Source organism: Carassius carassius, chromosome 20, assembly GCF_963082965.1.
Source record: "Carassius carassius chromosome 20, fCarCar2.1, whole genome shotgun sequence".
Taxonomy (NCBI): Eukaryota; Metazoa; Chordata; class Actinopteri; order Cypriniformes; family Cyprinidae; genus Carassius; species Carassius carassius.
In genome coordinates this window covers 9,830,904-9,853,086 of record NC_081774.1, presented here as the reverse complement: position 1 = coordinate 9,853,086, position 22,183 = coordinate 9,830,904, and the positions used below count along the sequence as shown (strand labels likewise).

The 22,183-nt window shown below is 39.9% G+C and overlaps 1 protein-coding gene across 2 annotated transcripts; it reads right to left on the bottom strand.

Moving 5' to 3' along the window:
• Positions 1-2,695: 2,695 nt before the first annotated feature.
• Positions 2,696-22,183, bottom strand: LOC132096259 (chromodomain-helicase-DNA-binding protein 8). Of its 2 annotated transcripts, none has more exons than XM_059501512.1 (39): positions 22,049-22,183; positions 21,221-21,394; positions 19,647-20,707; positions 18,893-19,171; positions 18,684-18,800; positions 17,779-18,260; positions 17,567-17,681; positions 17,165-17,368; positions 16,926-16,994; positions 16,771-16,826; positions 16,429-16,546; positions 16,208-16,291; positions 15,805-15,942; positions 15,515-15,636; positions 14,464-14,707; positions 13,891-14,067; positions 13,655-13,798; positions 13,464-13,562; positions 13,229-13,388; positions 12,800-13,010; positions 12,474-12,669; positions 12,184-12,354; positions 11,793-12,083; positions 11,470-11,690; positions 11,145-11,347; positions 8,817-8,973; positions 8,641-8,730; positions 8,288-8,391; positions 7,984-8,107; positions 7,703-7,778; positions 7,302-7,576; positions 6,988-7,220; positions 5,935-6,582; positions 4,889-5,235; positions 4,717-4,803; positions 4,512-4,613; positions 4,316-4,426; positions 3,817-3,921; positions 2,696-3,680 (listed from the first exon to the last, which is right to left on the bottom strand). In XM_059501512.1, the coding sequence occupies exons 3-39, from the start codon at positions 20,610-20,612 to the stop codon at positions 3,303-3,305; spliced, it is 7,704 nt and encodes a 2,567-aa protein (XP_059357495.1). In that variant the 5' UTR covers positions 20,613-20,707; positions 21,221-21,394; positions 22,049-22,183; the 3' UTR covers positions 2,696-3,302. The 2 variants fall into 2 exon arrangements, with proteins under 2 accessions (XP_059357495.1, XP_059357496.1); XM_059501513.1 differs by having other exon boundaries at positions 4,889-5,232.

The window sequence follows — 22,183 nt, the reverse complement described above, 5'->3', positions numbered from 1 at the left end:
AGTGCAGACCTATAGGGCCCTTAGCGCGAGTCCGCGAGGGTGCATTGAGAGGTATTTTGGGACAGACTCGATCGTCACGCCGGAAACAGGAAGAAGGTCTGGTTGACTTATCCCTCTCCATACGGAGCTGAATAAGCTGAATAAACTTAAAGGTCATCTCATCAGTCCCTTTATTAGAAAAATATCACAAATATCATTAAACAAATTACAGTCTTTAGCATAGAGAACAGGATTAATTTTAATTTCCCAAATAATATGTCCATGTGAAATACACAGCCTGCTTTTACAGTTCTATAATTGTAAATGCCACCTGGGCATTAGAATAGATGTCATGGTTATTTAAATGATAAATACATTTGTACATAATAATACATAATGTTAAATTTTAACACAAAATTAAAATGAGTTTAAGAAAAATGTATAGGTTTCAATATTCATACTACGTTTATATGACTCATAAAGCCATGACATTCGGTTCTATTTATGTAATGAATCATAATGCGATCGTATTATTTAACGCGCTATTATTATGTTTGAGATATCAACTGGTCGATAATGTTTGTATAACTGTAAGTAACAACTGGTAAAATGTACGCCTATGTCATAAAAAACATTGATACTTTTACACTTAAATATTCTCTTCTCAGCCATGTTTACAGTCCGTGAGCGAAATATCCTCCCATCTGTTGTCTGATTGGTCTTTTGCAAGGATTCCTGGGTAGTTGAAGTGCGTGGAGCCTGCTTCTATGCGGGCTTCGCGGAAGACCGCTTCAAGGGTACAAAGGGGGCGCTGCTGAGCACACTTCGGAGCGTTAAAATGCTGAATGGGACGGCCTACGGACTCGTAGACTCGGCGAGCACGCGCATTTCAAGTCCACGAGACCGAAAGTCCACATGAAGTGCGCGATTTGGGACAGGGCCTCTGTGTCTCATTCAGAAGGCTGCGCCCTCCGAAGGTTGCATTCAAAGGCTGCATACGTCATCGAGGTTGTCTCATTTCAGAAAAGCAAGTAGCACACTCCGAATGCGACCTTCGAATGCGACCTTTTTTTCACAGGAATTCGAAGGATACATGAGATGTATCCTTCGCTGCTACAGATAACCCACAATTCTTTGCGTCGCCATAAATAACCGTTGTTTATTTGAAAAAATGGCAGCGGCAGATCTACACACAAGCAGAGATGTGGTGTTTAATGTAAGTATTTTAATGCTCTTCATTTTTAAAAAATTGAATTACAAGTGTGGTCAACATGATTACAAGTGTTTAGCTGTTTTAGCTCCTCAAACATTGAATAAAATAAAACAAGTAAAAACATTTTTTTTTAAAATTACTTTCCAAATTTAGAAATTATTTTCCTAATATTTTTTTCTTTAACAAATGTGAAAGCGCAACGACGCTATGTGTTGGCATAGCAACGTGATACTTCCTGTTTCCTTTTCCTTCCATCCTACGAAGGCCGTCTCGTTTAATCCCAGGGTTAAGGACACTCCGTATACGCATCCTAGAGAGGATTCGACCTCCGTAGGACGTGGCCTTCTAAATGAGACACAGCTTTATCGAATCATTTTCTAAAGATTGAAGCTGTGTTGTTCCATTTTTATATAAAGAGCCAATACTCGCAAATGATTACAATACAACAATTGTCCTGTGATTTGAATGCATCTCTAAAAAGATTCCTGTTATCTGTGGCCCCATGTGCTCTTAGAGGAAAACTTTTTTTTTTTTTTGGCCCATTACTAATGTGCATTACAATCCTTTTTTTAAATCCTCTTCATATACTTTCCATTGGTTAAAATAACAATCAAACCTTTTAAATTTTGACATCATTACGGTTCATTTTACTTGAAGTGAATATAGGGCTATATGATTTTAATACTCCTTTGAGCTTTCGGTTTTCGCCATGTCCAGGTGCTATGCATTAATCCTCTCTAAAAATGCTTTATTTAAATGCAGAATTTTACTTGTGAATGTTTAACAACGTTTTTAATGAAATTTCAAGTCTCTTCTATTTTCCAACTTTCAATTATTGTTCAGTCTTGTGCAGTACCGCACTATCTAGAAGTGACATTTTTGATGGATAAAACATCAGTAAACATGGTTTAACTTTATAATATTTAGGGTGTCCCTTTAAAACAAGCCATCCTGATAGATAAAATTGTAAATTGTTATTTGAGAAGTATCTAAAATGACTCATGTCAGCCAGTCCCTCAGTGGTTCGTATACTTTATAGAAATACTTTGAAAAATTGCAATAAGCATTCACTTTAGATACAGAGCTCAAAATGCACCACACAACAGCAACCTATTTGTCTCATACTAAATACTGATTGTTGACTCCATGATAACCATGACAAAATAGTCAAATGTGACATACCTCCAGCACTGTAGGGGTCAAGAAGTATCAACTCTGCTGCACATACTGAATGTCTGGGATTTTTTATTCTCTACTGGGTCTTGCAATGCTTTAGTCAATTTTATTCTAAATTGGTGATTTAATGTCTTATGCATGTGTAAACTAAATTCATCAAAACACAATCATTATGATATTTTATGATACCTGATACAAGTATGAAATATGAACGAAAATTAACTTGCTCTTCTACTCGGCATGTATTCCAAGAAGTCAATAAAAGGGCCTTGAGTAGTCATTATTCAAATAAATATCAACACTTGAAAATAATTAAACAGACATCACTTTCCACTGTAGACTGCTATTCATATTTATATCACAGAGACAGTTGGAGTCAGTTATTGAAACGGGAATAAACGCATAATTTTTTGCATCATTGCAGGCATGGGACCAACTCTAATTTGTACAATACAGCCATCATCTGTCTAACATTGTTTCAGTAACTAACCCTAAACCCCAAATCTTACCCCCCCACCGCCCCCCAAACACACACACAAAAAAAAAATATACATCCAACAAAAACTCCATGTTCTTCACCAGACCGAGGCACCACGATGGCTCATCTCAGTGCATGACTATGGATCCTCCAGCACACTGTTAAACAGTTCAGCCAGAGGGAGTGAGACAAACAGCTCCTTGAAAGGGGTATGTGAGACATGAAATTGATATATTTCATCCATCTGGAATTAAGATTTTGAATGAGGTGTAAAGAAAAAAAAGAAGCGCCTATATCTTTCCTACACAAAACAGTCAAGTACAAATCCAACCCAAGAAAAAAAAAGTTACTCCATATTTTAAAGTAATAACATCAATAATAATTATAAAAATAATGAGTATAATAAAATAAAAGACTGTCATGATCTCGGTTTACTACATCTAACATGAGATTTGGTCAATCCTCGGAGCTTGAGGAAGAGTCCGAATTCTTCGGCGCCATGATGACATCATCTAAAATGGCCTCTCTGTCAGAGCTATCATAGCCACCTTGTGACAAACTGTCGCCTCCGTCCATATCAAGAGCACTCGGCTCCATCTTCACATCGTAGGCTGGAGTAAGGAAGTGGTGTGATGACGTGAGGTGACTGCCGTCCTCCAGGTCCTCGTCGTCCATCATGTATGCACCGTCAGAAACTAACGTCTCGCCTTCGCCGCCTCCCAGGAGAGGGTCATCAGTCTGGATCGAAGGGGTGGAGAGGTAATGTCGATTCTTTTTGGGGATTGAAGCGTGGGGACTCAACAGTCGTTGGAATAAACTCTCAGGCAAGAAGCCCTGAGATTGAAGAGAAGGATCAGATTAAATTGCAGAAAAAATACCACTGACTGCGACTGACATAATATACACTATACAAGCAGGGTAGATGAAGATGATAACCATAAACACACTATAGGATATAGGAGACACTAACCGAACTGCGAACAGTCTCAGACCATTCTGGTGCTACAACGTGGTCAGGGTTCTCCTCCAGGTGCTCTCTCAGGTCCTGTAGTAAAGGCCCATATATTCCACTAAACTGAAGGGAGTATAAAACGGAGTGTAAGACCAACTGCACTCAACTTCAAAATACATCAGAAACACAACTGTCCCATGTGCAACAGTGCAAACTGTCATTTCATGGAAATGGCATACACTACCATTAAAAAGTTTGGTCAGTAAGAGTTCAAAGTCACTTATGCTCACCAATCATTATTTGATAAAAAAAAACAAAAAAAAAAACAGTACTTTTCAGTAGCCATTACTCCAGTCTTCAGTGTCACACGAGCCTTCAGAAATCAATTCTAATATCCTGATTTGGTGCTCAAGAAAAACTTGCATTACCAATGTTGAAAACAGTTGTTCTGGTTACTTTGTAGTCTAAACAGGGAAAAGTGTTAATTATGGCAGAACGGTCAAATGTATTCCCTCACCTTCTTGCCTGTCCTTATGTCTATGACCTTCACTCTCTCACTGCCGGTAAGTGCTGCTCCTTTCTCTACCCTCTTCCTCCTCCTCTTTCTTTTGGTTCGGTTCACCAATAACTGCAACAAAGATATATATTTTTTTTAGCTGTGTCAGTCCAAGAAGATCTCAGAAAAGAGAGTTCAACCTGCACTTTGCACTTACTTCTAACATGTCTCCCTCCACTTCATAATCTGGGTTTTCTTTGAGCCAGTTAGGAAGGTCCCTTCTGCGGGGAGCATGGAGAACCCCTTCTGAATCTACCACCTAAATGTCAGAAAACACACATTATATAGCTTGAAATACTTAATGCATCAATGTAAACTGAAAGATTACTTTTGGGCAAATTTATAAGACTGTATTTCTGTACCTCGTGGTCCTTTCTCTTTTTGCGTGCACTCCCTTCACCGTTTGGCATGAGAGCCTGCTTAGAAAATGTCAGCTTCAGCCCCTCCTCCTAAAAGTGAAATGAATGCAAAAATTAAACAAAGCAGAAATTTAAGAGATAGCTGAAGTTCATTAATGTCTGAAGACCACCTCACCTTTAGGAGTTTTACTGTGAACTCTGATTCTCGGCCTTCAAGAGTTTCTGCAGACATGGCACTGTTGCTTTTCCGTGGCAATCTGGGGTAACCAAGGTCACCTCCGAGGTCATGCTCTTCAGATGTAGAATTGAGCTGTATGTCAGAGATGTAGCGTCGACCTGACGGCCAGTGCCCCGTTAGAACCAGCGAGCAGAGGTTGTTTATTCGGTTTATCAACACACGGTCTTTGGGCCAATCAACTCTCAGAGGGTCAGTGAGGGACTCGGGTGGGGCGCCTTCTTGAGATGGAGTGAGGGAGAGGATGCTGTTTTCTTCATCGCCGTCGCACATCTTAAGAACTGCTGCTAAGAGATCAGAATCATTCTATTAACAAATTGCATTCAAATCAACCCAAATTAACTCAGTTTACCATTAAAAACACAATGCTCAGTGAAGATCAGAATGATTAGAATCCTGCCTCGTGGAGCTTTCCAGTCAAATCTATTATTTGGTCATATCCTTCCTGTCATATCTATACTGTCCTATCACAGAAAAATGCAAAAATAAATAAATCCCTAAGTGGCTGTTTCAGTGCATTCAAATACTTTAGTTAAAAACGAAGAATCAAAAAATATTTTGGTAAGATTATTTATACAGACATTGTTCTAATTATAAACGTTTTTGTAACTTTTGATCAACTGAATGTATTCTTGCTGAATAAAATATTAATTTCCCTGAAAAAATAAATACAAATATTGCCGTTTATTACCATTTTATTTTGGTATCAATGAACAGAAATTATAAAAAGGATAAATTCTTTCTGGTGTTTATATAATGGAAACATTTGCACAAAAATGCCTTGATTTATCTACTTTCTTTTGCTGTATTTTACCCTAAACATTGAGTTTAATTGGCTAAAAAAAAAAAAAAGTAATTTAAAAGCAAATAGCTGTGACATGAATTTTGTGTTGCATACTGAACATCATGAGACTAAAACAATAAGAAATAAGTTTTTAAGCTGTAGTCTACCAATAAATAACTGAAATGCAACAGTGCCTCCTCACCTTGTTCTCTCTCGGCATCACTGTCTCCGCTATCATCTGAGCTGCCAGAATGACGGGAGGAGGAAGACGAGCCCGAGTCTGAATCAGAATCGGAGTCCGAAGGCCCTTCACCTCTCTCTCTTCCTTCTTTTCTCTCACTAGGCCCATTGTTTTTGCTCTTCTTCCAGCCCCATCCAGCCTGAACTCCAACTTTCCCCTCAGAATGGGTGAGGAGCATGGCTGGAGAGTCTGATGGACAGAGGGCCTCCACCCCCAACAGCCGAGACTCATCATCTAAGCTCTCCTCTTTGATACTGGATGGACCCTGTGACTGACTTAACGCGTGAATCTGCGAAGCGGCTTGGGCTTGGTTCTGGAGGTAGTCGAGGCGGGCCTGACTGAATGAGTACTGTGGGTCAGGGAAGATTGAGAGTTCAGTGCGGCTGACGCCATGTCTAGCGGCAGCTAAGAGCAGCTCGTGGTCGTGCTGTGGGATGCTCCACCAGTTGGGAAGTTCAGAGGAGAGTGGTGCCAGACTGAGGCGTTCCTCCAATGAGGGGTGGGGAAGAACGCGCTCACGTAACCGACACATCAAGCTGACCCTGTAGAGTGTGCGCGAGGCTCGTTCTTCTGTGATGGGGGCCAGAGACTGGGACAAATCTTGAGATTCTAATAGAGGAAGAAGGGATAACAGTATACAATGTGTTAAATAAAGCTATTTATTATTTTATTTTTACATGTTTATTTTTCCCTTTTGATAATTTTGGTACTTACAACTTATTTCATTTAGCTTCCAAGGCAACATTTCTTATTTAATGAGGCAGCTTCAAGTTTAAGGTTTTCATCTGATATCTGTATTTTACCTATTTTACCTTATATATATATATATATATATATATATATATATATATATATATATATATATATATATATATATATATATATATATATATATATATATATATATATATATATATATATATATATATATATATATATATATAAGTCATAATATACGAGTAGATTAATATAAAACACTGTTTCGCACAGACTTTCAGTAAAAGTACAATGTACCTTCTCCACGTGCTGGCCGAAAGTGACACACTCTCTGACACATGGACATAAAGCATTTAAAGTAACGCGTCAAACTCTCGTCGGTTTTCTTATCAAGGCGAGCAAAAGAACGGAAGCGAGTCCAGTCCATATGATGCTCATCCCCTTCCGGAGCATCCGCTTCTTTCTTTATTCTTTCGACCCCAAAGGTTGATACCACCCTGTAAAAATCACACTCCTCCCTACGAGTCCACCTGAAACGGAGAAGCTTATGAGAACGCTGGACATCGAGGCTGAAGAGGAAGCTTTTGTACCCGTTTACTTAAGGAACATACCTTTGTTGTCGTTCTTGTCGGGCTATCTCTTTCAGCTTTGTGGCTTGTTCACAGCGTCTACGTCTACGGTCGCCCTTCTCTGCTGCCTCTATCTTAAGCTGCTCTCGTCTGTAACTGCGTTGGTAGGCTGTGATAAGACGGCGTAGTCTGGCTGTGAGTGACGAGCTTGTTGGCCAGTAACACAAATCTGACGATCCAGAAGATGGCCCCTCAACCTGCACAGGGGCAGAGCGATCCTCCACACAAATCTCTCCATCTGCATTCACCGAATCAGCCTGAGGAGAACATTATCCATATTTTAAATTAAATTTAAACTCTTAATAACTCCACAAGATACATGTGCCTGAATTACACTTTAAAGGTTATGTGGGGAAAAAAAAACTGATTCAAAACACGTTTACCTCTTCATATGCCTCCTTGGTGTGTCTTGACGCAGGTTTGAATTCTGGATCTTCTGAGTACTTGTCATAGTCCCCTCTAAAACACAATAAGAATATATAAGTTGACAAGAACAATACCAGTCAATCATATTAGCAAGAAGATTATAATGCAGGTGTTAGATATCAAGGCTGCAGTTCGCAAAAAGCATTGTGAGCCTAAGTAGATCGTAGAAATGATCTCTGCGATCAATTTGGCTCACAACGCTTTTGAGAAACAAAGCCCAGGTCTGTCTGAAACTGACCCCTCCCCAAGCTCTGGGTCTGCTGCTTGCTGCTCCGCATTAATGTCCTGCTCATTTGGACGGCCACATCGCTCAACAAAACACAAGCAGGGGTCAGCACGCATAGTGGTGTACATCTCATATCCTGAAATAACATACAGAGAAACAAGATACAGATGGAGAAACAGCAATGATCTGTAAAACTATATGCTTTAATCTGTGGGGCATATCTTAAATCTAGCTAAAAGATCTAATGACTTGAAGTTCTTCTGCTATAATGGGACACCCTTGAAGATGACATGATCTTAACAAAGCCTCTTCATACCGTGCTTATAGACGCCGATAAGCAAGCATCGGTCAGCTTCTGCATCCCACCAGCCAGACGGAACGTCCTGCTGCTCCATTTCAGGCAACCAGATATCAATATCCCTGCAAAAGAAACGCACTAGCATCAGTGAATTAATTTAACAGTTTCCAATTTAAATTGTACAACCTGATCAATTCAAAGAAACCATGGCAAAAAAAGATTAAATAATGCAAGATGATGTCGGTGATACAAGCGAGATTTACATATCTTTAGCAGATGCTTCAAACCACAGTGATGCAAACCGTTGCATTTAGATGCAAAAAAGTGATGACCATTTCATCTAAAGCAACAAAATTAGTTGATGGCTGTACCTTGCATCAGCTCCTCTCAATACAGAATCAGCATGTTCTCCGATGACCTCTTGTTTCAGGTAATACAGCATACGCACTCTCAGCAACACTCTGAAAAAAAGACAGCGAATTGAAGACACTCAAGCTCATTTTTTTTTTTGCAGAGTATAATAGTGTCCCTGATATGTCTAACATACTTATTGCACTGGTGCTTCAGGTGTTTTCGGTAACTGTCATCAAGCAGAAGACTGTCAGGATTATACTTTCGGATCCACTCAACTTTCTGCACATCAAAAGAGCTCTGAGCCTTGACTCGTTTCCCTTTCCTGCCACGAGGTACAGGGATGGACAGACCTACAGGAGAGGAGAGCACCATTATGAGCACTTACTAAACCTTTAAGCTTGTTTAGAATGAAGCTAATGCTCTATTTCACAACCTACATTAAGGTGTGCAATTTAAATAATCAGCAATAATATCATAATTGCTGTCTTAAAGACGTGCGATTTGACATTATCGAGTATTTTGCAAAAACCATTCATAACACACCTACAAAGTGCACGCATTCATTACGTGAAGTCTAGACTAGTGCACATGCTTATAGTATGCTCTTTCACTTCACTTTCACTACATTTAGAATGATCACAAAATTAAAGACATGGGGGCTAAAAATGTATACCACTTCATATAGCCTAGTTAATTTGTCTAAATTTTAAATTTAATCTGTTAAATGACTAAATGTAATTTAACGCAAAGGTAAGAAAGAATACTGCTCCAAAAATTACCATGATTACAAATGTGATACTGAATAAAAAAAAAAAAAAATCTTTTTTTTTTTTTTTTTTACTTTTACAAGAGTACAAGAGACTTGCATTTTAGGCACCATATTTCCTGTTTTTGCTTTATTTCGACAAAAATCACTCCAAACACAGCCACAGAACTGTTTTACGCCTTTTACTGTTTTGTTCCGGAACATTCAACCATTTGAATGATTCGGTTTAATCGCAATGCCTCGCTTACTAATAGTGTCTTGCTGCCACCTGCTGATGGTTTTAATTTCACATTCAAAGTATCTTTTATTATTTAAATAAATTTAAAATATCTGTATTTAACATTTTATGTTTAATATATGATTTATGCATTTATAATTGCAGGTTAAATGCATTCATGTCTCTCATTAAGCAGTGTGCATATGCATCTAAATTAGTGCTGTCAAACAATTAATCTTGATTAATCGCATCCAAAAAAAAAAAAATTGCATGTATATATTTAAGATAAATGTGTTTATATATTAAACATGTATATATACACGATATAAAATATAAGAATATAAATGTATATACACATGTAAATATTTTTAAAATGTATACTATGTGTATTTATATATACACATAATAAATATACACAGTACACATATATATATTATGTAAACAAAAACTTTTATTTTGGATGTGATTAATTGTTTGTCAGATGCAGCTTCTGTGTTTTCTCTGCATTGCAAAGATTAATTTTGTGGATACTGTTTTTTTTGCTTGGTAACAGCCCAAAAGTCTTAAAATTCTAATTCACTGATTAAATGTAAGTGTGAGTTTGACTCAAAAGATAAATGGACACTTTTAGAAAAAAGGGCTTTTTAAAAGGTAAAAATCTTATGTTTAAACTTATTAAAAAAAAGATTAATTTCTATCAGTGTGAACTGACCACCACACAGAATATGAAGAATATCAAAAACTTTAGGAGTCAGCTTTCCACGACAGTCCTTAAGGTACCTTAAGCACAACAGCAAAATACTGTCTAGTTATTGTTATCGATAAAATCCCAGAAATTATTGAGATATAATTTTTTTGTCAATATCGCACACCTCTAACCTACATAGTGTGACGAGTGGGGCGGGGCCGAGGGACATGGGAGCGAGGCCGGTGGAGTGATTGGAGATGAGCTACACCTGTTCGACCCACCGGTCTCGAGGCCCACGGAGGAGATGGAAGGATATAAAACTGGAGCGACGACAGTGAAGGACGAGAGAGGACCAGGCCTGAGCTTTTAGTTGTGTTTTTGTTTTTATTTGCGTGCACCAGTCGTCCGTGAGGGGCTGGTGCGCTGTTTTGTGTTTATTTTGTTATTATTAAAATGTTGTTTTGATTGTCCGCCGGTTCCCGCCTCCTTCTTCCGGATGAATACAAAGGTTTTATCATTACACATAGGTTGTAGCTTTATAAAGTCACTGCAATAAAGAGTCTAGTCTAACAGTCTTCTCTTAAATTTGTCTTTTCTTTCAGTCATATTGGGCGGGCATCTGTTTTGTGTGGATATATTCATACATTGTTTACAAAGTAATGGCTGCTTCACAACTTCAAACAATTTGAAAGTCAGAAATGCAACAATCAAACTGGAATGTCAAAGATAGTTGAAAGGTGGTTGGATAATATTGACCATGAAGACCTGAGGAACACCACCTGAGGGTCCTTGCTGAAAGAATCAAGGTGTATTAATAAAAAAAAAACACTATAATGAGAGAAAGCCATACCAGAGTGATTAAGCAGAGCCTGTGGTTCTCGTCCATTCTCTGGAGGAGTGATTAGCTCCCAGATGAAGCTCTTGATGTTCTCATCTCCACGGTAATGTATCAGACAGAAAACCAGGATGACACGGCAGATGGTTTCCACGTCCCGTTCACTGAGACGCCGCTTACAGCGAGCATGAGACAGGATATCCCGCCAACGGCCCCATCTGTATAGACAAAGTTATGTTGAAATGTAAAAAGTAGGAAATCATAGTTCAACAGAAAGTTTTACACTCAAATTAAAACCAGCACAACTAAAACACGATCAGGAAGAAACAAGGCCACAAACCCATAAACAAGTAGGTGTTTTTCCACTCTGAAGCAGTCTGTGCGCCCATAACCACCACCAGAATGCCGGTCTGAGCGTCGAGAGGCCCGAGATTGTCGAGAATTATGGGCTGGGTAGTCATCATCACTGTCCAAGTCAGACAGATCCCCACCCTCTCCACGCAGGCTGGAATACTGACGCGTTTGCTTTCTTATTCTGGGTGTGTCAATCACAAGAGTATTCTGCAAAGAGTTTGCATGAAAGAAAACAAGATTAATGAATAAAAGAATAGACTTACAGAAAATAAAGAATAAGGTAACCATTTTCCAAATGCGACACTGTACCTTCCTGTTGAGAGAGTCCATGTCTAGGTCAGCTTTCTTGGCCCACTTTTGCCAGAACTCGGGATCATCCAGAGCAATATCCGTGCGGTTTTCAGACGCCACAAAGCTGGCCTTGGAAAAGGTGGATCCTTTGCCTTCACTCTCAATAGTGATGGTAGTTGCTCTTCTCTGAAGTATCTGATCGATGTCCTCCTCACAGAAACGGCTTCCCTCGTCGTTCTCATCCATAATGGCTGCATAAGCACCTTTACGAAGCAAATCCTCTATCTCCTTCTTTGAGAACTGCTGGATCTGAGGGAAGTTTATAGCATACCAGTGAGTGAGGATCCATCTAGGTTTCATTTTGGGTAAACTATCACTTTAACAAAGCAATATGATTTTTCATTCTTACCCCGTTAACACTGCTGTCCTTATTTCCACTCATGCTTTGCAGAACAGCTCGATCAAGTCCCAGTTTAAGACTCGCTTTGTCCAACATCTCCCTCTCATAGGAGTTTCTGGTAATGAGACGATAAACCTTCACTGCTTTAGATTGACCAATACGATGACAACGTGCCTGAGCCTGCGTGGCAGAGAAGACAAATGATGAAACTGAACACCTGTATCATATCTCTAATGCCTTGAAATTACTATAAAAAAAAAAATAATTAAAAAAAAAAAAAAAAAGTGTGAGCTCCTCACTTGAAGATCATTCTGTGGATTCCAGTCAGAGTCGAAAATGACACAAGTGTCAGCAGCAGTCAGATTAATGCCCAAACCCCCAGCCCGGGTACAAAGCAGGAAGACAAACCGGTCTGAATCAGGTTTACTAAAGCGATCAATGGCCGCTTGTCGCAGGTTTCCTCTGACCCGCCCGTCAATGCGCTCATACAGGTATCTAAGCAGAGATAACACATCTAATTTTAGATCCATCTAACAAACCAGATGGCAGAATTAAAATTCTCTGGCTACTGTTGCCTTTTGAATCAAACATTTCCATTTCACAGTTTACACTTCTAAAGCTATACCTCTTGTGTATGAGGTAGTCCTCAAGGATGTCAAGGCATCGCACCATCTGTGAGAAGATGAGCACCTTGTGCCCGCCAGCCTTAAGGCGAGGAAGCAGCTTATCCAGCAAGACCAGTTTCCCTGCAGAGCGCACCAGAGCCTGGAGATGAAAGTCTGGAGCCAGAGGATTATACACCTCTCTCAGCTCGGCCACTATCTTCTCCTCAGCCCCTGCACACAGAGACAAAAAGTGGAAAGTGGACAACAAAAAGATGAGCAATAAAATCCAAAAACTAGGATGGGGAAACCAACAAGCAAACGTTTGTGTGTGTGTGCTACAGGACCAAAGTGGACCAAAACCTGTTATGCTCGGCTACATGTAAACAAAGATTGCAAGGCTAAAATTACCAACAGGAGACACTACCCGGGAACAGTCAAAAATTCAGTACCTGTTATGAGGTATGGGTGGTTGCAACACTTTCGAAGTTCCATCATTGTGTTGAGGAGATTGGGAACATTGCTGTTATGTGTGGCTCCCATGCTAAGGAAGCTGAAGTTACGTTCTAGAATAGCACGGTAATACTTCTTCTGTACATCAGTCAACTCCACCTGGTGACCACAGAAAATGATGCACTCAGAACTTACAGAAGCAAAGAGAATTAATCATCAAGAAACAGTTCATACCTCAATAATTGTCTCTTGTTTTGGAGCGAGGTTCTTTTCTACATCTTCTTTCAGTCTACGCAGCATCATGGGCTTTAGAATGGACTGTAGTTTCTGGACCTGAGAATCAAAAACAGTGACTGTGTTTGAAACTGCTAATGCTCTTAACAGAGCTGATGTTATCTGCCAAAATGTTCCCACATTATTCCTACCTGCTCCTCTGTTTTAAGATCTCCAAACTCGCGCAAAAACTCTATCTCTGAGGGGAACTGAGCCGGCTCCAGAAAGTGCAGCAAACTGAACAGCTCCTCTACCGTGTTTTGAAGCGGAGTGCCTGTTAACAACACTTTATGCTCCTGAAAACAGAAAAAAATATTATTTTTATTCTAAGTGACAGATTAATACATTCAGTTTCTCTTAAAAAAAAATAGAAAGAGAAATCACTTACAGGGTCAAGCATCTTGAGGCTGTCAAGCAGTTTGCAGTTTCTGTTTTTCAAACGGTGAGCTTCATCAATAACTACACAACGCCAAGAAATCTCCCTCAGCTCGGGGCAATCTGATAGAATCATCTCAAAGGTTGTGATCAGAGCATCAAATTTATAGGCCCCTGGTATCAATTGTCCCTAGAGAAGACAAAATCGAGCAAGGTAGAGAGGAATTCAGAAAGGGGCTGTCAAAATATACTACTAGAATAAACAACTTTCTACTTTTTTTTTACTACACTAGTATTTATTAATGTTTAAAATGAACTTTTAGCAGTTTTTATTTTACATAGTGCGTTTTAATGTTAATTTTTATAATTGTATAATTTTCTTATATTTCCATTTAGTTTTTTTATTTCAGTTTTAGTAATTTTAGTATTTCAGATTAAATGAGAGTTAGGAATTCTCCCTTGGCAAGTAATTGAAATAACTATCTTTCTAATATTTATATACTCTTTAATTTCAGATTTATTTAAATGCTGTTTATTAGCAATCAAACTGATTAGACAGAAACACAGTGCACACATCTATACCAACCTTGTCATCTTTGCAGTACATTTCATACTGCTGGATCATCTGTCTACTGGCCAGACTGCCGTGGTAAACAATAGCATTCATATCGGTCCAGTTGGAAAACTCTCTCTCCCAGTTTGTGATAGTGGATAGAGGAGCAATGATGAGGAACGGCCCCTGGACCCCTACAGCAAACATCTCTGACAGCAGGGCTATGGACTGAATGGTCTTCCCCAGACCCATTTCATCTGCCAGGATGCAGTTTTGCCTGTGTGGGAAGTCATGAATACAGAAGAGGAGGAGTAAGAAATGGACAAAGAACAACCCAATTCTCTTCAGGAAAAATACACATAAACAAACAAAACATACAAACGTGTAGCCTACTGTTTGGTCAACCCATTCAATCATAGTACAGAAATAACTATTATTGACCCCGTGAAATTGCCTGAACGCAATTTGTGACAACCCTAGAGTGTACCATGGCCAAAATCAATTAATAGACCATATCGGCACCATTTTCACCTACGCCTGCAGTCCTGCCAGAATCAGACAGTAATAAAGAAGAAATGAGCCTGCATTTGTTATTTGAGTAAGGCTATAATTCAAACAAAGATCCCATGGTGACTGTTCTGATAAGGACACCCACAATTATCATCATGAGGCTGCTGATGTGTCCAAATAGTAGACTATCAAATTATTTACTTATGGTTTTGTATAACCGAGCTACTGTCAGTACACTGCTGTAGCATTGTATCAGTGGCAGGTGGTATTTATAATTGAGGGGGAAGGAACGGTCTCATTCTAGAGCACATTTTCATGCACCCATGTGCAGAGAAAAGCATGTATTAAAAAAAAAAAAAAGCACATCTGTTTATTTTGTCGACTAAGAGTGCACAAGCTTCAAGATGCCTCAAAGCTAAAGCACATGGACAAATGCACAAAAATAAAAATTCAAGGGGTCTTATAACATTCGCCAATGTGGAAAGGTCTTTTTTTAACTTTACTTGAAAGTTGTGGATGTCTTTAAAACTCAGCTTCAAATTTTATCACGTTAGTATATTAGCAGGGTATTCACCTGTTGTACCAGTTGAAGAGCAGCCAGTTGACTCCTTCCAGCTGGTACTCTCGGAGCTGGTTCCCATTCTTATACTCTCTGGACTCATCAAGCTTCTTCCAGGCGCTTGCAGCAGGTCGAGGCTGATGGAAGAGCAAGTCTTGTTAATAATTAACCACTGGCTCGCCAGTTTCTTAATGAAAACTAAAGAATACAGACAAGGTAAAAATGCTCTGGTGACTAGACACTGAGAGGAGAGAGGAAGAGGCAGATAAAACAGTATGCATTGGAAGAGACTGCCACTATCTTACAGTTCTCTTGAGTCGTGCTGGGCGGCTTTCAATCTTCCTGAATTCTTCCACTTTTGCTTCATCAACATCCTCCTTCAGCTCCCAAGTAGCATCTTCATAGGGTAGAGAGCACCACTTCACTAGGTAGTACACTACTGGCTGAAAGAGGAAAAACAACACTCAGAAGCAGTGTTTTGGCAGGGTGCAGTTTGAATTAAAATGTGATTAAATAAGACTCGGCACCAAGAAATACAACAACAAACATCTTGATAAAATCACTTTGTCCATGCTGGCTAAGCACAGTAGACCAGTGCAGTCTGATACAGGAACAAATGCTTCTTTATAACAAATCAGTCAAATAGACTCATATACATATAATATCAGTTTGAATACGCACTCTTATTTAACATTTGAAAATTCTTACCTCCCCATTGTCTTTATCCACACTATGTGACTCATCCAAAATACGATCAACCTCCACATAGTCTGGATTAAAAGGTTCCTCATCCTAAATTACAGGGAAGCATTTTAGATATGCTTACAAATCCTCCAGAACAAAATTTGTGAGATCTGCTAAAGCCATTTGACTTGCCTACCCAACAAAACATTGCGTGTTCGCCTAATTTCAAATTCATAGGGTCTTACCTCCTGGAATATGTTCCTCATCTGTGCCTGTTTTGTCTTGAATCTCTTCAGCTTCTGATGGATTCTCTTGTCTCTTTCCAGCTGCTCAAGACTGGCCCATTCACAGTGCATGTACGAGCTAGAAACATCATAAATGAACAGTCTCAAGAAATAAAAATTATTTAAAAAAAAATAATAATTTACTAACTGATCAATTGTTTATAATTTAGCAACATGCCAAGTGAAAAACAGAAAATGTAAATAAATAATAATCGACAATAAAAAAAAAAAAAACTTATAAAGTATTTTTAAAGTTTGTCTGATTTAAATAAAAAAGGCCTGAGAAAACAAGTGATGACTTACTAGTTTTTATATTTGACAAAAAATTCTTCCACATTAGTATACTGCCCTGGAGACACCTGCATCAGGACAAGAAAATGCCATGAAGGTTCAGTCAGAACAGACTAGTGCATGATTTCACAAGTTATTGATAGTAATTAGTATGAACAGATACTTGCCTCCTTTTTGGTCACCCGCATAGACAATATTTTATCCACAATAGCAGCGTCCTCCTCACTTGGGTTCTCCTGAAACAAATCAGAAACATGTCCACACATATCAACAATACTTTATTACTGGTGGCATTGTGTCAACTATAAACAGCTAAAAACATCTGACAAAACCAGTAATGAAAAGGAAAAAAAAAAATTGTCAGGAAGCAAACGTCTAACCCGCTATGACAAGACAGCTGACGTACCACAAAAAACTGCATGCTGGGAAGACCATCCCCATCCAGTTCCTGATGGAGTTCTGCTCCCATAGACTGCAGATGCCCTGCACTAGACACAGGAGTTGTGGTTACATCAACATCTGCATCTACTTCATCTTCGTCATCTGTGATTTTAATGTCCAAATCCTCTGTGTACTTCTTCCGCTTCACCTGACGGTTAGAACGTCGCTTCTGTGGTGAGAACAGGATCACAGTAGTCAATGAATCATGGTTTATGGCATTGTTCTGATTCTGTTTTCAAAATTTTGTCACATAATGCAGCTCTAATGCCTGCCAACATATACAACACTTCAATGGCTGCCATGAATCATGAATAACTGAGTGACTGATTTTAGATCCGGGACAAGTGAATGCGTAAGCACGTTATACCTGCGACATTTCCTCCTCCAGTGTGCGGGGTGAAACAGGTGGGCTTAGATCTATATCTGAATGGTCAGAGGATGCATTTCTTTTTCTTTTCTTACCACCCACTAGAGTGATGGTGCTATGGAGAGGGAATTAAGTGTGAGAACAAAAACAGGCAGAAGCAAATACATGAATGAGTCAAACTCATCCAAAGAGGATAAGAAATCATAACTTACTTGAGCTTAGTCTTGGATTTACTTTTACTGCCTCCCCCTCCAGAAACCACTCCTGGAAACTTCGCCTTGGATTTCTTGTCTCCTCCCGCCACCACTTTCCCTCCGCCCGCACTTGGGCTTTTCTTCTTGCTTCCTCCACCACCACTACCTCCACCTACTCCTTTCTTTTTGGCTCCTCCAGCTCCTGCGGCACCTTCTAGGTCTGCAGAAGTCTGTCCAGCAGGCAGTTCATCCTGGTTGAGCACACGGGGGATGTTCCTTTCACCCCTGGCCTTGGCCCGTGCGATGGCCTCAGCAACAATGCGATTTGCTTTCTCCTGTTTGCACAAGGTCTCCACTTTTCGCACGGGCTCCTGGACCTTCGCCAAACGCACACCGGAAGATGCGGCTGTAGTAGTGGTGCTGGACGAAGAGCCGGCAGCTGAGGTATTGATAACTTTAACCACAGAAATGGCCCCACCAACACTGGAAGCAGTGCTTGACTGCAGAAAAAGTGACAATTTATTTTGAGAACTGTACTTTGTCACCATGTAAATACAATGTTTGGGAACAGAGAATGAGTTTTTTTGGAATATTGGAACCAAATAATATTTGGTTAACTCGGAGTCACATAAAGCTTACAACTGTGACACAAACCAGTGTAGTTACTGGGTGGTTGTTCAAATGGCAAAGTGTTTAAGCGTAATTGTTACAAATTGAATGCAATTTCACTAAACATTTTTTGTTTTAGTATTTTTTTAGTAGAGTATACATACTATAAAACATCTTTAACTTTAAAACAATACTTTATATTCTTCAGATTCTAAGTGGTACAGAAATAATAGAATGCAATGAGTTACTTTACTGGTCAGCATACACCAATGAACATCACAGAGCCATAAAAAAAGATGGACGGATTGTCCTACCTGTGGCTGCAGCAGTAGTTTAAGAGGCACTGCTAGTCTTTGTCCTCCTTGGCCTTGAGAAATCTGCACCACCTGAGGGCTGCCACCAGCATTAGCTGCCCCAGAAACCAATTGAAACTGTTGCACACAGAGAAAAAGCTTCCTGTCACCACCAAGTTACAAGAAAAAGAATATCTTCCAACACACACACAAGCTGTCCTTTAACTCACCTTGGCTCCCTGTTGGTTGGGCTGCTGTTGAACTTGCAGCTGAATGGTAAGCACTTTCGGCTGTGCACCCGTTTGACCCGCCTTGGCTTGGGCGAAAGCAGCCAGCTGGCCTCCCTGCAGGACCAACTTCCCTGGCAGAGAGCCCAACACCAGCCTGTGCTGCTGGGCCTGCTGCCCCGCCCCTGCAGCTGCCGTTCCCCCTACTGTCACTGTCCCAGCCTGGCCTCCACCTTGCGAGGGCTGCTGTTGTAGCACCAGAGTGAACCTCTTTGCTTCCCCCTGAATAGAGAAAAAAGGGCTATTACGATTCTAACAGCAAAAACAATTATGAAATTAAAATTAACAAAGACAAGTGATAATTCAGTATCACTGATATAATATAAGTTTTTATTAATATTTTGAATGTTTTCATTTTTATATTTTGTTTTTATTTTAATTGTAGTTAAAGTTTTAGTATTTTTGGTGTGTGCTCATCATTCTAAGTCCATATAATTATTATTCATTAAATATTATTTTAGCACTTCAGAAATGCTGCTTAGGAATCTATCTGAAATATGTTTACATAAAGTGTATAATACTTAAATTTTCATATAATAATTTATACAATGAATAATTACATAACTTTTATAATAGATTTTTATTCATTTAAATCAAATATCTTATTCAGGTTAACTGTTGTTTTATTTCAAGCAGCCAAACTGTTGTTTTCTGGTTTTTGTTGTAATTAACCACAATAAACCTGGCAGAGACTGACCTGCTGTGGCACAGCTGAAAGTGTGACACTTTGAGGTCGGCCGGTCGCTGCTGACGTTCCAGGGGATGTAGTAGCCGGCGCTTGGTCCTGTGTTTGTAATGCCACCTGTGTCTGAGGCTGCACCTGGACCTGCGCCTGTACCTGTGCTGGCTGTGACGGTGACTGCAGCTGCGTCTGCGAAGGTATCTGCACCTGGACCGGCTGCGTCTGAACCTGCGATTGAGTCTGAGGCACCGAGGTCAGTAACACCTGCTTCATCGGGCCATTTGGTGTCTGAATCAGCCTTTGAACTCCAGTGCCTACTTTGACCTGTCCCTGCCCAGGAGGTGTGGAATTTAACACCGTTCCCCCAGAAACAACTGTCATCCCTGGCCTAAGTGGGGTCCCTGTCAGAACTCTAGTGAAAGTGACTTTTCCTGGAGAGCCTGTGGCTCCTGTGACACCCTGTAGCACTTGAGTCTGACCCTGAGGGCCTTTGAGTATTACAATTTTTGGGACCGACTGCCCTGCTGCCTGTTGCGTAAGGGCGATTTGCTGAGTCTGCAGCTGCTGGGTGGCAACTTGAGCCCCGGACACAGGTACTCCAAGAGAAGAGCTCAGCAGCACCGTCGCTGCCCCACTGCTATTACTGGCCACCGAGAGAGAGGGCTGAACGGAAATTGAAGCCGGGGCAACAGAAACCTCATGGGACATCTGGGAGGGCTGCTGTGTTTGAAGGGTCTGTAGTGGGACAGAGACAGGAGCTGTGAGGGGTGTTGGGATTAGAGCTGAATCTGTGACAACATCACTGAGCATGGGGACACCAGGATCCAGTGTAGGGTCCATAGGTGCGTCCACATGGCCAAGTGCTAACTTCAGCGCCTCCTCAACTGGGTCTGAGGATCCCTGGGAGAACGCATCCTCCGGTAGGGAATCCAAATTGAACAGTGGGGTGTCATCAAAGAGGTCCATAATGGGGTCTGCCATCTTGTCAAAGAGTTTGTGAAAAAAAGAAAAGAATGTGTAATATCCAGTGTCGGTACAAAAACATCCAACAAGTCTGAAGAGATTTTGCAATTATGCTGTTGAAGGAAAAGAGAGAGAGAGAGATACAGACACTGTAACATTCTTCTCCAAGTATTTCTTTCCATACATTAATAAAGTAATAACATTATTAAGCACAGTTAAGCACAGTTTATTAACATTATTTTTTAACATTATTAAGCACAGTTACTGGATTTCATTTATGTCACAACAGTTTATCAAGTAATTGGCCTTAAACGAATAAATCAATAAAATCAAAGGATGTTGTTTACAATAAAAATGTTTATCAAAAAATTTAAATGAAATTGAAAAATAAATAAAAATATTTATTATCATACTAAGTACAACATAAACACAAATAATTAGATAAGTATCTGTATACACCTATATCTCAGTACCATAATACAAAATATTTATATAAAAAAAATACAAAAATTCTTAAAGTACCTTCATCAAGTTAAAGATACCCTACTACCAAGTTCACAGATTCTCACACAGTTAGTATGTAAAGTCCAGTGTATTACAGTCTCCTGTTTGACAGGTAAACTTACCTGAACTGATTTATTAGGGAGTGGGGAACAGGAAAAGAGAGAGTCCACCGGTTCACCCTTCTTTACTCTCTCTCTTCCGCCCCTCTATCCTCTCCTACTCTCTGGAGTTACTTTTTGCTTCTCTGGTTGGAGTGAACTCTAAGAGATCCATCAATAAATGTGTGTACTGATGCCCTGGAGAAGACAAGAAAACACATTAATTTAATCATTTATAGTATATAGTTGCTGCATCTTACTGAATGGCAGTGCCATCACTTCACATGGCTTCACGTCTGACTGACTTGTATGTCACTTGGCGAGTATCATAACGTTGTTTTTGAAAGTCAAAGAGTGGAAATTTTAATAACCAGTACTATCATATTCTTTATGGTCCTTCGGAAATCATATAATTTATGTTTAGCTAACCGAAATCAACACTGCCTTCCTTGTCTTGCCATCAATGTGGAACAACAGTCCAAAAGCAGACACTCGACAAACCCCATCAATGTTCACAATGGCGATTCCTATTGCTATAAATGCTAAATATGTGCTCGATCATTTTGTTTTTCTCTGAAGGCCGATTTAAGCTGTGTCAGTGATCCTCCATCATTCATAATACATCTCACAGTCTCTCGTTCGGACTCTCTTTCAATCTCTCCCATCAACAAACCGGACCAAACCAAAGGCAACGTGCTACAAAAACCATAGCCCGACTACGAACAGACATGGACAAGGCCGCAAAGCTGTTTCGACTTGGCCAGGGCGTATTTTCTACTAAAATATGCCCTAATAACGCTGCCATCCACTGCCCCAAATTTCCCCGCAATAATTTCGGGGTGATAAATTTACCTTTGCATCGACACACATGGCTTTCTCCGTCTCACAACACTGTACGATTACAGGAAACGGCCAGCGTAGAGCAGGAACTAACTTCTTGCTAGCGCTAGGTCGAACGCGCAGCCCCCGATCTCATCTGCTGTCCGC